Source organism: Cygnus atratus, chromosome 5, assembly GCF_013377495.2.
Source record: "Cygnus atratus isolate AKBS03 ecotype Queensland, Australia chromosome 5, CAtr_DNAZoo_HiC_assembly, whole genome shotgun sequence".
NCBI lineage: Eukaryota > Metazoa > Chordata > Aves > Anseriformes > Anatidae > Cygnus > Cygnus atratus.
The window spans coordinates 38996656-39013080 of record NC_066366.1 but is presented as its reverse complement, the minus strand read 5'-3'; the positions used below and the strand labels follow the sequence as shown (position 1 = coordinate 39013080).

General features: G+C 36.6%; 1 protein-coding gene across 2 annotated transcripts in view; it reads right to left on the bottom strand.

The window, feature by feature from the left end:
* Nucleotides 1-304: 304 nt before the first annotated feature.
* The window catches only part of KMT5B (lysine methyltransferase 5B), a 29492-nt gene continuing 13371 nt past the window's right edge, over nucleotides 305-16425 (bottom strand). Inside the window, exons 4-10 of one of the 2 annotated variants that reach the window (XM_035539595.2) lie at nucleotides 11455-11620; nucleotides 10064-10173; nucleotides 8320-8486; nucleotides 7622-7641; nucleotides 7307-7443; nucleotides 4507-4703; nucleotides 305-3130 (exon numbers count right to left, since the gene is read on the bottom strand). In XM_035539595.2, coding sequence (XP_035395488.1) covers nucleotides 1662-3130; nucleotides 4507-4703; nucleotides 7307-7443; nucleotides 7622-7641; nucleotides 8320-8486; nucleotides 10064-10173; nucleotides 11455-11620 — 2266 coding nt within the window. In that variant the 3' untranslated portion in view covers nucleotides 305-1661. The remainder of the gene's footprint in view (nucleotides 3131-4506; nucleotides 4704-7306; nucleotides 7444-7621; nucleotides 7642-8319; nucleotides 8487-10063; nucleotides 10174-11454; nucleotides 11621-16425) is intronic. The other variant, XM_035539596.2, reaches the window with a different exon arrangement.

Below are 16425 nucleotides of genomic sequence, written 5' to 3'. Positions count from 1 at the left end.
ACTCAATTTCTTACTCCTCTGGGCAGAGAGGGTTGGACTCGACATGAAAATACTATGCAGTTAACAGGGGATTAAACTAATACAACAGCATATGGTTTTTGATGTGACTTATGTTTCTGCACCCTTCGATACAAGAACTCTAAACCTTAACCCATGGTTGAGTAAGAACACAAATACCAAACTGCTACACAGTTATGACAACTATGAAATATGGTAACTTTAAAGAGTTTCCATGAAACAGGTCTGCAAATTAGCTGATTTATACATAAGAACAAGTTCATTGTGCCCACAAGTGGTAAGTTTTCCTAACATTCTTTTATTTAAAAAAAAAAAAAAAGAGCCAAACATTGCCCTGATGCTCTTCATTGTTATAAAGTAGACTCTGAAGTATCAAGTGAACTACATAAAAGCAAAGAACTCCAACTGATGCAGAGTTTAAAACTAGGTTTACAAGTTCCTATTTTATTGGCATGGATGTATTTCTAAACTTAAAAACCCTTCTGGCAAGTTATCTCAATTTCTTATGACAAAATTTCTCACAACACACAAATATTTACAACATATACATACTTTTTCAGTCTTTTACAACTGGTTCTTAAAAGACAAACATTTTATAGGTTACCACAGAACAAAAGCTGTGACTTAGTTGTTTTTAATTTCATAAAACTATCATAAGTTAAAGTGAATAGATTTTCTTTAAATTCCTTGTAGCATTTTACAAGTGCAACAGAAAAAATATGAAGAACCAACTCAGGATAGCTGCAGTTCATTGGATAAATGTTGCCCGTTGTAATCACATTATTTCACAGCAAATTCTTGAAAAAATAAGCACCAATCATTCTTGCAAAGAACAATTTTATCTAAAAGTATTGAAAAGTGTTAAATACAAGGTGTTTAATTTACATAACAAGCAATAAATACACCATATCCAAACTTTTATTCTGCATACTGCTACCCTTGTACATATAATGTACTAAAAAGTCAGCAAATTGTCAACACCTTTTAATTTTTTTTTCTTTTTCTTTAAAGAAATCAATTTGACTTCCAACCAACGGTTTGCTACTATAACAAAGGCCACAAACAGTACGTCTGGGACAGCATACAGTGTTAAAACTGACAAACTCCAAGGGGAAAAAAACATCTAGCAAATAAATTGAAAAGCTGTAGTTCATTGCTGGTGATATTAACATATACTAGAAAACCTTAAATATGCTGCTACTATGATTTCTTTTTAATCGTTTAGTCAAATATTGTAAGAGCAAACTAATGCTCTTACAGATCAAAAATAATTGTGTAGCCACACTGTATTCTCATTGTCCTGCATGGAAAAGATTTGATGCAATTTCATAACTTTGCTTGAGCCTTTATTTTACAACAGAGCATTACCTCTTACTCTAACTTAGAATTGCACATAAGAAGGCTATTAAAAAGTACAATAAAAATCTGCACAAATCAGACTTAAGAAGAGTCAGTATGCTGTACACTTTCTACAATATTATGTTGATAGGTGAATAAACAATAAAGAAGTGCTGCCACTAAGTCTTTCAGAAAGTTCTTCAGTTGAGGAATAATCAAATGGAATTTTTATTGTTTTTTTTTTTTTAATTTTTATATTTTTATTTTTTAAAAATGACATCCAGGTCAGTTTAAGACCTATAAGCTTATGCATTGAGCCTTAAAGACTGATCTTCTCTCCTCCTGGAAGAAATATCAATATCTATTGAATCCTTGCCAACAATGAGCCTTAATCTCTTTGCTGGAGGAAGAGGAATAAAGTCATCAAATTCATCATCATAATCATCTTCCTCTTCATCATCTTCTTCTGACGAAGATTCATCTGCTGTTTCCTCCTCATACTGAGCATAATCATCTACTTCCATTCTCGACTCCAAAAGGGAGAGAGTTTCACTACAACACACACCATTTTCATGAAGGTCCTCAGGGTACGTCCCTCGGTTTTCTTCCTCTCGTTTTAGCTGTATTTTTAATTTTGTTGAACTATTGCCTGATCCTGAGTTAAACCCATTATTTAGCTTTGCTACATATAAATTATTATCTTTTTCATGGTCTTTACTTAATTTGATGCTTATTTTTGAAGAATTCATTCCATCATTTTCTTGGTCATTTGCCTTGCTACTGCTATCGTGGCGTCTACGAAGAGTCAGTTTAGGGATCCCAGAGCTATTTTCAAGGATTAGTTGTGCATCATACCTCGTGATTCGTCTTTTCTTTTTACTTTTTGCAGTTCTAAAGCTGTCCTTCGCTTTAAAATTGTCAGATGTTACAACAGAGCAGCCACCAGATCCAGGGACACAGTCTTTATAGCCAACAGGTGTCTCTACCACGTTATTCCTATCTCCGTGTTCTGAATGAGAACTGATCAAATCTGGTACTTCATCAGTCACAGGTGTATTGTGCGTACTATCAGTTTCATCTGTTTTTGCAGGTGGTTTTGCCAGTTTTCCTTGTCGAGACTTCTTTTTTGACATGCCTGCATCGTTTTTCTGGCACCTAACCTCCCCTTTATGTGATGCTCCATGAGCCAGGTCATTTTCATTCGTCACATGAGACTGCTGCTCTAAAACGTCCGATCGCGTTCCAGTCAAGTTATTCTTATAGCTATCCACTGTATTTGGTTCAAGCTTTATGTCAGAGGTCTCCTTCAAATTCATCCTTGTTCTCATTGACCTCCTTGTTATGTATGTGCAGGGTGGTATATCACCATGCTCATGAGCACCTTTCACAGAATTCAGTTTATACTCCCTCGCTGCATGCCTTGTTAAGCATCCACTAGAGACTGCAACTTTGACTGGTCCCTCTAATTCTTTATCTTTTTTAATGGGCAAGTTTTTATATAAAACTACTTTAGGCTCTTTGAGAACTAAATTTCCCATTTCGAGCTTTCTAGAAGCGTTCTTCTGCTCTGGCCTTTTGCACTGATTTCTCAGCTTAATCTTCGAAAGTAAAGGCTTTGCAGGCTTTTTCAGTCTCTTTGGTACCCTGGAATTATTTAGATGAGTTAGTTTAGATGAGGTAGAATTTGATGATGCTGGAATTCTTGATATAGACTGTCTGGTTAATGTTCTATTTTTGCCGTTCTTTTTTACGCCAATTGAAGATTTTCTGTTAGCTGCAAAAGAAAAGGGTGTTAATGACACTGATTTAACCCGAGGTTCTCACTCCCCAAACACTGTAGTTATTTTATTTATTTTTAACCAAAACTTTAATTAGCTAAGGCTTTAGCAATCACTTTAATCAGAATCTGTCAAACGGACTATAGAGTATGCAGTAAGGAGACAAACTGACTAATGTGCAACTCAGACATGAAAAGATTGTCAAAAAAGTCAAAAGTACTTCTAAATTTCAGGTACACTTCCCTTACTACCTCTAATATACAAAGTTTGGTGGTTTTTTTGTTTGTTCTTTGTTTTGTTTTTATTCGATTTCTTCTTCTACTGAATTTTCCACAAATTGATCCTGCATGATCCTCAGCATTTACTGAGTATTATTCCAGCAAAAGTTGAGGATCAGCAAGCTCTTGTTTTAACCCCACGATTTTTTCTTTTTGGGGGACAAAACCAAAACTTAACTACTGTAATGGTTTCATTTTCAAATATCCAGTTGTCTGTCACCTGTCACTTACAGTGATAAGCAACAGAGAACAGCCTGCCCAAGCAAAGCTGCAACTCCAAAGCTTTATAACTAGAGATCATATAACTGGGAAAAGGTTGTGGGTTTTTTTTGTCTTGTTTTTCAGTTTCACAGCAGCAAATAGGAGACAGATGGAACCAAAATATTTGAAGTGACTCAAAACCTGTTAATTAAGCTGAAGTTGAAATTATTTATATCTTGCCTACATTCTGTGGGGAAAAAATGTCACTCGATACTTGATGAAGGGAAGTCTCTCAAGAGCATCAGAAACAAAAATCCCCTCCAATTTCTTCTGAGATTACTAACTATACACGGTCACTTCAGAACAGGTATTTGAACTATCAGTCCTGGATGCAGAAAGGGAATAGGTGCTCAGTTTAAAGCGCCTCTAAAGGAAGTGGCTATTTTGCTTGATAATCTCTACTAGGAACATTTATATAAAAACTGTTTTCCTACGGAATGTAGATACCTCAAGCTCTGTGAGTTTTCTTTCCTAAACAATAGTACTGCATGTGATTATTTACCATATTTCTAAAGTATGTAACTTACCAACAGAGCTCTTTAGCTAACAAATTTAGAAATATGTCACTAGCTATTAGCTACTGGTATACATAAAAAACGAAAATGAGAACATACGAACAAAACAAGAATGTACTACCTTTCATCACAGAAAGGCTTAAGGAAAACTGTTAAATTGCTATATAAATTACCTTTGGATTCCTGAATCAATTACAGTTCTAAAGACCAGTATTTGAGATGCATCTCAACATTAAGACAGCAATTCCATCGCAGTGAAAGTTTCTCATTTTTTTATGAAACCTTTAGTCCTGCACTCCAAGTTTTCCCCATACTTACTTGCATTAGCTTTTTCCTGAGTGGTATCTGCATCAGTGTTAGAGCTGACAGACTGGCTGTCTGAATTTTTGCTGCTGTCACCCAACTTTTTGAGTCTATTCAATCGTTTATCTGTTTCTCTCAGTCCATATTTACTATTAATCACAGGAGTAGGTGCTGGCAATCCCACTCTCGATTTAAAAGCACCAGTTCCGCGTCTGTAAAGAAAAAGATAACAATATATTAATAGCTACTAATATAAACTTATATCTTTGTTTTATATTTTAGTCTGAATCTTGTTATATATGGATAAACAATACCAAGAACCATTGAATTTATTAGGATTTGTGGGCTGTTTTAATAAAATATCTACATAGGTATCTTATTTCAGCAAGATGTTCAGAAATACCTTCCATTTATTTATTGGAAGAAGAAAGAACCTAATTTGCGATTTTTCTTTTTGTCTATTTTAGTATGTTTTCATCATGAAGTTATACAGGTGAAAATGAAATACAGTAGTTCGAAACACTACTTGAAATCAACTGAGGTAACAGTTTAAATGGATTGTTTTTCTTACTCACAGCAGCCTAATTAAAAAAATGCCAGCTCCAGTTACAATGCTTGTTACTGCATCAGAAAGAGTTATAAAGTGCACAAAATTGAATAAGATTATCTCACGTTTCTGTTTACTTTTGGAACTGACATACTTTTAGTCTTTATTTACCACAAAAACATCTGAGTAAACTTGAAACTTTTTTTTTTTTTTTTTAATTTATCACAGAAAAGGGTGGAGATTAAGAATTCCATCACTTGCATTTCAACCACTACTAACAGGTTCACTTTGGTACTCTGTCATCCAGTAAGCTTGCACTTTGTAGAATTATCGAAGACAACTTCAGTTTGGATTCCAGTGTGCTGCACTGGAAGAAAATCCACAAAGCGTAACCAAAAGTACGCCAGAAAGAGAGTGGAGAGGATCTCAAGCGGCACAGAGTTAAATATTATTATGCATATACAATAATTGTTCTCAAATTAACTGGTATTTCCTTGATATGGAACATTTTTTCAGTATTATTTTGAATTCCACAAATTACAGGCAGCTAAAATAAGATACTAGGCTGAACTCAGCACAAGCAGCAGTTACTTCAGATCAATGCCATAAATAACCACAACTGCCTTCTGACACATCTTCGGTGCCCAGTTACTCCAGTTAGACATCATGAACAGCATGCTCACTCACCTAACAGTGTGAATGCACATTTTCTTGGTGATGGTTTTTGGAGGCTTGAAAATATTTGTACAGCGCTAACCTTCCCTCAGTTCCCAGGTATATCCCCCAGGCTCTTACAAGCCCAGCATTTTAACATTACAAAATTAACAGTCTTTGCAGAATAATCAAAATTTCATGACTTAAAAATTATTTTTCCTGGTGTTCAATGAGATGACTGACTTCATTACACATCTCCTTTTTCATAACAGAGTCATCTATTAGGTTGGCTTGTCTGTGCTGTTAAGGACTCATTTTCCTTTGCTCAGCTTCCCTAAACTCAAACTTCCCATATTTGACTTCTGTAACACAATTCTGTGACTGAAAAGTAGATTCTTGAAATGAGAATTACCAAAGTCTTAGCTTTAAACTACAACATTTTCATGGACTTAAAATCCAAAGATGACAAGTTTGAGAAAATATTCTGACATATGATCTTGGTCTGTCCTGCAAGTAAGTATGTCCATATTACATCAAAGCAACAATCAAAGAAACTTGAGCAAAAAGAAAAAGAGACATATCTCTCCAAGCAGCAAGGAAAAATATTCATGGTACCCATTTATTCAATACTTAACAGCTCCCAGGACTGAAGTACTTTTTTACTAATAACTCTTTAGATAAACCTTGAGACCGCAGCCTTCACTTGGAATGATCTACCAACACCATATGACCTTGGAGGCCCACAACAGCAGGTTTTCCCTTGAATTGCAAGAATTGTTAGTGACCAAAGTAACTAGTAAAAATGAAGGTTGGTTATGAAACTATTTACATGTGTATGCATTAAGCTATTTCTCAATATGATTAATATTTTGTCCTTCATAGGTTTCTTCTCTCTACAATTAGCTCAAACTAACAGAATTGTTATGGGTTCTGCATAGTTCCTCTTGGAACCAGGCGAGGCTGGCACAAATCATGTCGAACCATCACGCTCAAGGTAAGAAGTTGTTTTGCCATGGCAGGAAACAACTATGAAATTCTTTCAACTGATTTTGTGAAGAAGCTAGGTTGTGATAACCTGAGTAAAAAACAAATAGAAACAAGTTTGCTGTTATGGTGCAATGGACAGATAGAGGCAAGTACTGTTCAAACTTGTAGACCTTTAATAAACACTTCAGCTATGAAGTTCTAGTAATGTAAGGTGAGAACTACTTTGCCTATTTCCATCAGAACAGGACTTCAGATTAACAGAGAAATTTGCCTTCTCTAATGGAAAAAAAAAGCTGTCATTAGGAGCCAGATGCTAACGAGCTCATAGCAGCTACTACTGCTTTTCCTTCCAATTCTACCTTACTCAGAAAAATATTTTAAAGAATCTAGACTACTTTTTGTCATTTTGTCTATTTCTAAGACAGAAAACTAAAAGAAAAACAGAATGCAGGAGTTATCAGGAAATAAGATAATCCAGTAACAATTAAAAATCATTATGATGAATAATTAGGAGGCAATAATAACGTATCAAAAATTTGAGTACTCATAACCAGGTGCCTTCAGTTTCACAAAATATATCATGAATATGCCAAATTCCATTGGAAACTTATTTATATCAATACATACCTTTCACAGGTGTAACATTCGCAGTATTCATTATTTTCTCCAAAAAAGCCATCTCCGTAGTAACAAGAGATTTCTTCTCCAGGCTCAATATCTCTTAGAGCTTTCACACATGCTGTATCTCTTCCAGTTGACACAAACTTGGGAAGAAGATGACAGGAAGGGGAGGAAAAAAAATAAAAGAAAGGCTAGTCATTAAGGTTGAACAGTATATAAGTAAGAAAACAAGAAGTAACACAGTCGGGGAGGAAAAGGTGCAGGGACAAAGAAAAAAAAGTGTGGGGTGCTTTATTTATTTACTTTTAATGTCTCGCTTACCTTACAGTTAGGTCTGCAATCTGAAAAAGGTCCAAAAGATAAAGTCAATTAACTGTTGATAAGACCTGAAACATGAATAGTTGTAGATATCTAAAGTAAGGATTCACTCTGACTTCAGTAACTCTAGAATCTCAACTAAATACTGGGAGTCATATTAGCATTGCATAAAGGTATGTATCAGGAGATATTCACTTCGATATCATTTGGTTCCTGAGCTCTTCTGCTACCTACAAGTTTTCAAATTCCCTCATTTTTAAGGTAACAGGATTTATCGTAAATCCTACCCACTTTTCCTTCGCATACAAATGCAACAGAATAAGCAAAGGGTCTGTGTAAAAATGGAAAGGAGGCACAAGGAGTTCACCTAAGAAATATGTTACAGCTGACTACATTCACAAACTTTGCTACAGCAAGACATCAGAGTAGACCCCAATGCGCTCCACTAATTCAGCTGCCAGTTCCAAAACCTCTGTGAAGGATGAAGGCATCACTTTCCAGAGCCTCCTTTGACTTTCCCAGTTCATAGCTAATTAGCTGTGATTTGGTGAACTCCCAACAGAGTTTTGTCCTACACTACTCCACTATAACAGATTCAGATACTTTCTCTGAAGTCCCGTGTCATTTATCTCACATACAGTAACACCTCTGAACAGAATTGCTTGTGTCATTTAAACACAGTTCCTATATTCGTTACTCACCGTGATTGATAAATGCAGCAGGACCAAGCCACAGTTGTGCACAGTTTTTCCGCGTGGAATACATTACACTGAAGTCATTCTCCCCATGTCTCAGCAGCATGTTTTCTTCCATTTCTGATAGTTCAGCAATACACCCAACGAGTAATTCTATTTTATCATTCCGTTTCCTTTATTGTAAGTAGTAGTAAAAGTAAGAATACATATCAAAAATTACCAAGTATAATAGCATGGCATTTCTTCACAAAAACAAAAGCTGTCAATAATTAGGGTAAGTACACTTTTTCATCTATATGAAATAAATGTTGTTTTGCTACTATACAGTACCAAATACATCACTTCTGACAGACATCACCATCATTGTTTCTATGGTCTCCTGAAGAAACAAGCAAGAGACTGAAAGAGTTGATTACTTCATCTACTACAGTTGTTAAAACTAAAATGATTTCTTTTTCATTTTTACTTATTCCCTCAAGCCAAGCATTTTAAGTGCAAAAATTATCCTTTTATAGAGACCTGCTCAACACTCCTTACTAGCATTATGTCTGAACAGTAGTTTTCAAACTACTGACTGTTTTCCAACTGTTTTGAAGCATGACTTTTGTTTGTCTCTCTCAGATGGTCAGGCAAGATTTTGAGCACAAGAAATTGATTAATTTTCAACACACCTAGATATACAAAGCTTCCACCTCAAAGAATCAGGTAAGGGAGAATTAAAAACAAAATCACACACACAAAAAAAAACCAACCCCCCCCCCCCAAAAAAAAAAAAAAAAACAAAACACGATTATACCATGACTGTGGAACTTCCAGCTATAATCATGATATAGAAACTGGCCTCAGCCTTCTTGAAGCTTGCTCTCCCACACTTTGAGGCCCCAGCCCCACAATAACAGCATGGTTATTTGGTATGCTGCCAGTGTAATGCCTAGCCACTCAATCCTACCCAGCAGAGGATAGCATATCATCATCTGAAAGGGTTTTTAGGCATTGGAATAGGCTGCCCAGGGAAGTGGTTGAGTCACCATCCCTGGAGCTCTTTAAAAGATGTTTAGATGTAGGGCTTAGTGATATGGTTTAGTGGAGGACTTGTTAGTGTTAGGTCAGAGGTTGGACTAGGTGATCTTGGAGGTCTCTTCCAACCTAGATGATTCTGTGATCTCAGATGTGCTGTTATGAGCATGTAGAGACACACAGTAAAGCAAATAGAAATGTCTGGGGGAGGGAGGAGCTGAAGGAAGGGAAAATTAATTTAAAAATCTGGATTAATTTGGCTATCTTGTAGTGCTGCCGCTGACACGTCTACCTTGAAACTCAAATGGGAAAAAATGAGAAGGGAAAAATACGTTGGGGTTCCAGCTTTGTGCTTCCAAGAGACATTTATCTTGCACAATCAAAATATGTAAATAACATCCCTCAGTTTCACAGTGGTAGAAAACTCATCCCCCCCCCCCCCCACAATTACCTGTTTTATAACAAATCTGACATCATCCAAGTCTTGACATGGGTTTGTTTCTCATAACAAACCAATGACTAATGATTTGAAGAAAATAATTTTCTGACAGAAAACAACATAGCCATAGAGTTTTCAGTATACAAGTTTGTTAAGTCCAGATATACGAGGGAATACCTCACAGATGCATATAGAATGTTAACTAGTCAAAGAAAATTTCCCAAATTTGATTTATAAGTAGAAATAATAAATAACTGGCAGAAACAGAATGCAACAGTAAGCTGTATTACTTACCATTCTTTTGTTGCAACTATTTTGGCTCCGTTTTGCTCAGAAGAATACCGATTACAAGGCAGTATCTCAAACCCACTGTCAGTTGCAAACATCCGTAAATAAATAAATACCTGTGATGAAAGAAAAAAAATACTATTCTATTAAAAGCAAAACAAAAGCAGCAAGAAAAGCTTTATATAAAATAATATAAGAAAGACACAAAAAATACATTGCAAAGGAATGTTTTGTGCTGAAATGCATATATTTCTGTTTTTAAATTTTAACTATACACATTATGTTAACCTTATTTCTTCAAAGTGACTTGCAAGAATCTTCACATGGATAACGTGACCATCCAAAAAATTTAAAGCAGTTAAAGATGCCTTGAATGGAATGAAATTGGCCCAGCTAATGAAAATGGATAATTTCTTCTTTAAGTCACTGAATACTTGTGTTCAAGAATTCTACTCAGGTCTTTAAGAACCACTCAGACCTAACAATCTTATCAAGTCCAATTTTATTCTTTCCAGTTCCGAAAGAGATTACTTCCATGAGAAGTCTAGCTACTGAATTCAGGAATTGCTGGATCAGTTCAAGTTTTCAAGTTGTTCCTTTTGGTGGCTTTAGTTAAAAATGAAGTTTTATTACTCAAAAAACATTTTTAGAAGGCAGCATTTGCTGACTACTTTATTCTATACTACTACATTTGATTCATTTTAGACTAGGAAAAGGCCAATTCCTTTTGGATGTCTGTGCAAACAATATACTCTTTCTTGAAGGAGCTCTTTTTTTAAAAAAGAGTAAAACAACATTACAATTTCTTTGCAAATTTGTGTGTCAATGACCTTCGTGCTATACACAAAATTCATTTTGGGGTGTTAGAAGTGGAGGAAGCGGAATGATGTTCCCACGTAAAAGCCCTATACCCAAAACAGCTGAGGTATATTGTGGTACCAGGGCTTCTCCCTTTTCCTTCATCTTTGACTCACACTTCAATTTACAGTAGAGCTGCACATTAGAACAAAACCCAAAATCCATAACGAAAACAAACAAAAAAACAAAACCAACAGAGTAACAGCAAAAAAAGTCCTCAAAACTCTTTTCTCCCATCAGTAGGTATTCTCTCTTCTGCTTAGGACTTCAGCCAACAGCAGAAGAAGCAACTTTGTTTTTCTTTCTACACATCTATTAAATAAAAGGCAATGAAAAGTTAGCCTTCCCCCAAACCCCCTTCTCAAGTTCTCTGGGTTTTGAAAAACAAAGGAAGTTCATGTTAAAAAGCAATCAAACAAGTAATATATAACAGAGCAGCAAATAACTTCCCTTTACTACTGCTACAATCCTAAGAAACTTGTACATTTTCTTAGCCTTTCAACCATCTGAAAAAGCACATTAATTACAAATACACCTACATGTTCCTTGAACAACCTTTCCTGCATTTTGTTCTTGTTAAGAAAATAGTGCCGGGCCCAGTCACCTGACGTCAAGGACTTGAAGGCTTTTTCTAAGTGCTCATCTTTCTTAAAACGTTCAATCACCTCTTTTAGTTCTTCTTGCCTTCCTTTTATAGGTCGAAATCTGAAATAAAGAATAAAGCTATTCCAGTCCACTGTTATTCATTCGCAGTTCTTCCGCACAGTAACTCACAGCACACAGATCTTTTGCTAGCCAGATGAACGCGTAAAGAAATCGACTCCTAGCGTAAAGAAATTGACCGTTATGCAATCAAATCACAGCCCCTCATTTCCTGAGGTAAGGAGAAAGGTAAGGTAAAGCCAAGCATACTGCTCGGAACTTTGAAGCCCTCTATTCTGCTGAGAGGCACATTTTATTTATAAAACAAATCGCTGATAAGTAACATTTCAATATTTTCAACACCTCTCACTTGGAAAAAAAAACAGCTAAAGAACTAGTACAATAGAAGTGTCATTGGTTAGGAGATTTAGTACAATCTACTATCACTAAAAACATTTGTATAAGAAAATCCAGAAAATTAATTGGATGTTGTAAGTTTCCTAATAAAGGGATTTATGCACAGTTCTGGCTTTTGTAGTTGGGCTGGGAGATAAATGTGTCATTTAAAATTTAAGCTCTTTACAACCTCACGTTACACTTAGTTTTTTTAAATAGCGAACAAACAATTAGATGATGCAACTGACAAGTCCGAGTCAGAAGAAAAAAAAACTCTAAATAGAAAATAAGCAACTATTTTCATGAGGGACTCCAAATCAGCTCGTGCCCTACCAAACAAACTTACTATTTGCATTCATAGAAAATACACCCATCAGTGACATCACAAAAAAGTTTTGATAATAAGTAACACACAGCACAGGTAACAAACTGTAAGAATGATCTTCCACATATCCATACAGTTTTATTTTTTTTTCCCCCAAAATATACTGGCTACAGAAAATTTGCATAGCTAAAAATCACTGGTAGACAAAAATCTGGAAATAAACCCCTGTATATTAGCAGAGAATTCTGGCTTCTTCCCAAAGCTTGAGGTTTAAGACAAACTGACCTTCAAATTTTCAACAGAATAAAACGATTACAGAAAAAACAACGCCTTATGTCAACGCAAGAAGGAGCGGCGCCATTTCTGAGCTACAAAACCATCAAGAGAAAGTAGAATTCCGAGATTATGTCAAACCTCTACAAATTATCTTGAAGCATATATCCACGTGTAGCTTTGGGGCAGAGGGAGGGAGTGGAGTTGTGTGCTTTTAAACGGACGGCACACTCCAGGGGAGACCTAAGAAAGATAGAAAATTCCTAGGGCCACAAGAAACGATTTTCTGTAGCTCCTTCTACAGCTCACACAGCATATGACAGAAGAGTTAAACAAGTTAATCTTATGGATTTAATCAAAAGCTGTTAAGACCTATTATTTGCTTCTTTAAGTGTATACTAGCTTCCTTATCTTTAGTGGGGATTTACCATACTGATTTTACTTCCTCTTACTTACCAAATGAAGCCTGGATTTGATGACAAAAGCAAAAAATGGGAAACACATTCTTTAGTTGTTTAAGTTTGTGGAAGGAACTTCATCAGCTCCCTGACTGATAACCGTAAGCGCTGCAGATCCCAATTTTAGTTTAATTAGAAATAGCTAATAATGGAGGGGATTCATTAGGAAGAAAAATGCTGTATTCATGCTCCTGATACAATAAAGAAAGGCCTCCTAACAGTATTACCACTTCTAGGGGCAGTGCCGGTTAATCAGTTTTCCATGCTTTTACATAGAACTATCTTCTCTGCAGTCTCCATCTGAAAAAGCTTCCTTGTAATATAACGACTCTGCAATTCTTTAGATCTTTTTGAATATTGCAAAAATTATCAGCATAACCCTGAGAGCTTTCAGAACAGAAGATACAGTAAGTAGTTCTGAGAAGACTTCAGAAAAGTATTCTTCTGGCTGGGATCAGAGCTAACAAAATTACAGTATTTCTGTTAAGAAACAGATGATGTGCTTCTAAAACATACCCACTTAAAAATGAAGTAAATATTATGCCAAAGTTTCAAATTAAGTTCTTTAATTAAAAAAACAACATACTTATCCTCTCTCCCTCAAAACAAACTGCCTAACAAGCTGATGAGACCTTATTGTGAAATAAAATTCCCTTCAGATGACACACTTGGCATTTTGATCTGTAATACAAAGTCCTCCTCAACTCCCAGTCAGATACTAGCTGGAGACAATCTCCCAGTTCACATAAAAATACAAAGGAGCTCTCCCAGGTTTGACAGTCCTAACTCACAAAGCATCCTCAGGTATCACAGGAATTCAAAATGAGATCGCCTGAACTGAAGCTGACTAGTTTCAGAAGATGACACTCGTTTTCAGTTGGAATCATTAACACCTCTCAAAACACAGACCCTCTGTACTGTAGCACAAGTACACACCGCCATGCACAAACCTGACGGGTCAGCAGTTTGTTTACACCTGTAACTACAAACGTTACAGGAAGAAAAGGAATAGGATTTGCTGCTAAAAACTGGTCTTCAGCCATTCTTTCTGGGCTAAATGCACGACTGCCCTCTCTTTTTCATTTTTCGTGTGGAAATTGATCTCTTTTTCCCTAGAAGAACAATCTGCAGGAACAAAGACAGATAGAAAAACCATCGCATTCAATATTGCATTAGCATTTGAAAGATGTTTTGTGTTGATAGACACAATAATACATTAAGCAGCATTTTGGTTCATGCTGGCTAAAGGAAGTAGCATCTTAACTCCCAGGAAGAAAAAAAAAGCAGGGCAGATGCAAAGCTTAAACAGTGTCAACACACCTACAGAAAAAGAATCCACACCCTATGTTCTCTAGCACATCTTATAGCCCCAAAGTGGCTCTCCTATTCCCCTTCTTCCACAACATATTGTTCTCAGAGACTGACTAGACACCTAGACTGGACTAGCTACCTTAGGTAGCTCAGAACCAGGCACCAATCTTGCATACCTCTACGGTTCACATTCAGCACGTGTTTCTGCAGGTTCTCTTTTCTTTTTCTTTATTTTTTTTTAAGGCATTCTACACCACTAGGAGAATTCCTTTACTGATCCAGCTGTAACTCATGCAATATCTTTCCTGGCAAGCAGAAACAGTATATCCCCAAGCCTTAAAAAGACCAAAAAGAAGGCTGGAAAATGGTGAAGGGATAGCAAACAAACTGAACCATTAAAAGGTCAGATAACGTTAGGGTGTATGTCAGGCATTTGAAATCTGAAACAGGAACTGGGTCTTTCAGAGTACATGACTCATTAGCCAAGGGTTCAAAAATCTCAGCAAGAATCTCCTGCAGCATCTCTATCAAAATGTTTTACTGAGATTACTTACATGGCAAAGAGACAAAGAAAAAGACAAAAAGGTGTTCAACCAAGCAACAGAAGCGTCCAAAAGTACACGGAAAGAGACTGGAAACCAGCAACACGATGTAGAGCACCTCACTTCAAGGGTTCCCAAAACTCAGTGAAACAGAATGACACTTTGTACCTTGAGGTAGTGAGTTTTTCACAGCTCACCAGCACACGTAACTGCACTGAAAGCATCAAGTCTGAGCTAATCCAGAACACTGTGAGGCTGATTCCACACGAAAGCCTTGGTACTTTCAAGTGGCTATCGCCATGTAGACTGGGACAGTTACCTGCCGATCTGAGACACTACGGAAGCCAACGTGCCAGGAAAGCCTAAAAGCTTTATCTTCCTTAAGAACCCAAGGGCCTGCTGTATTTAATAGAGACACTTCACTTCTCCAAGGAGCATTATGAAATAGCAGTTTATTCATTAGTCTTTCCCAGCACTACCTACCAGGAAGCCAACTAGTTACGAGAAGCTATCTGAAGCACTACAATTTTGGTGTTACAAGGCTTCCTCATTCACACATGACATTAACAATCTATTTATCTACTGGAAGCATCTACATGACTGTTTACCAACACCATGAAGAGGTCCTGAAGAGACAGTGCAGCTAAACGTATTAAAAAAACATGCCTAAGAAGGCTTTTATGTGTCAGTAAAATGGGAGAGTACTTCAAAGAGAAATAGAGAGATAGAAAGCACACGAAAAACCAAACAACAACCCTGAACTCCCCCCCAACAAAACAAAACACCCCTGTTTCTGAACAGAAAGCCAACTGAAGTCTGAATTATGCTGATCCAAACTTCAGGTTTGCTCCCATGAATTGTATATTTATAAGATTCCATCGTGGAAACCGGACAAGATGCTCTGCTATTTGAACCTGATCACAGGCACTGACTCCTTGAGCTATCCTACGAACAGCTTCAGGGACCAAGTCTCTCAGAACATGGATGGAGTTTGCTGAAAAACAGTCTGGCTGTTAGAAGTAAGCTAGGAATGACAAACTCAGCTATCACAGTATCCTGACAAGCTGCAGAATAGAAAACTTTTTAAATTTCCCTAGGAAATATTTATTTTTCCCTAGCCAACAAGACCAAAAAAAAAAAAAAAAACAACCTTAGGCTACTGCAATTTTCAAACCAGCTAGAGGATGATCTTATCCCAATTAAGGGCCAAACTGAGGTTGTCTCAACAAGCAAAATGTAGGAAAATGGCTTGGTGAAGCAAAGCTCTCTCTCTCTCAAGTTTCTCTTACCTCGGGAATACTTAAAGAATCTTGAAACTCCAAGGTATAAAGCCAAAGGTCAGTGAGATGCTTGCCTATAAAGGAAGTTAAAGGAGAGGTTCTGGTAAGCTCAGAAGCACAGTACCTTGCTCAGTCACTGAGAGCAGTGAGTTTGAACAAAAAGGATAACAGACCCTGAGAGGGTTCCGGAACGGAACCCCGTGTAATGCGTGCATCTGACGGTACCAGCGCATGACAAAGAATTTTACTGCTAGGCCTAACTCTGAAATTCTGACTGGGAACA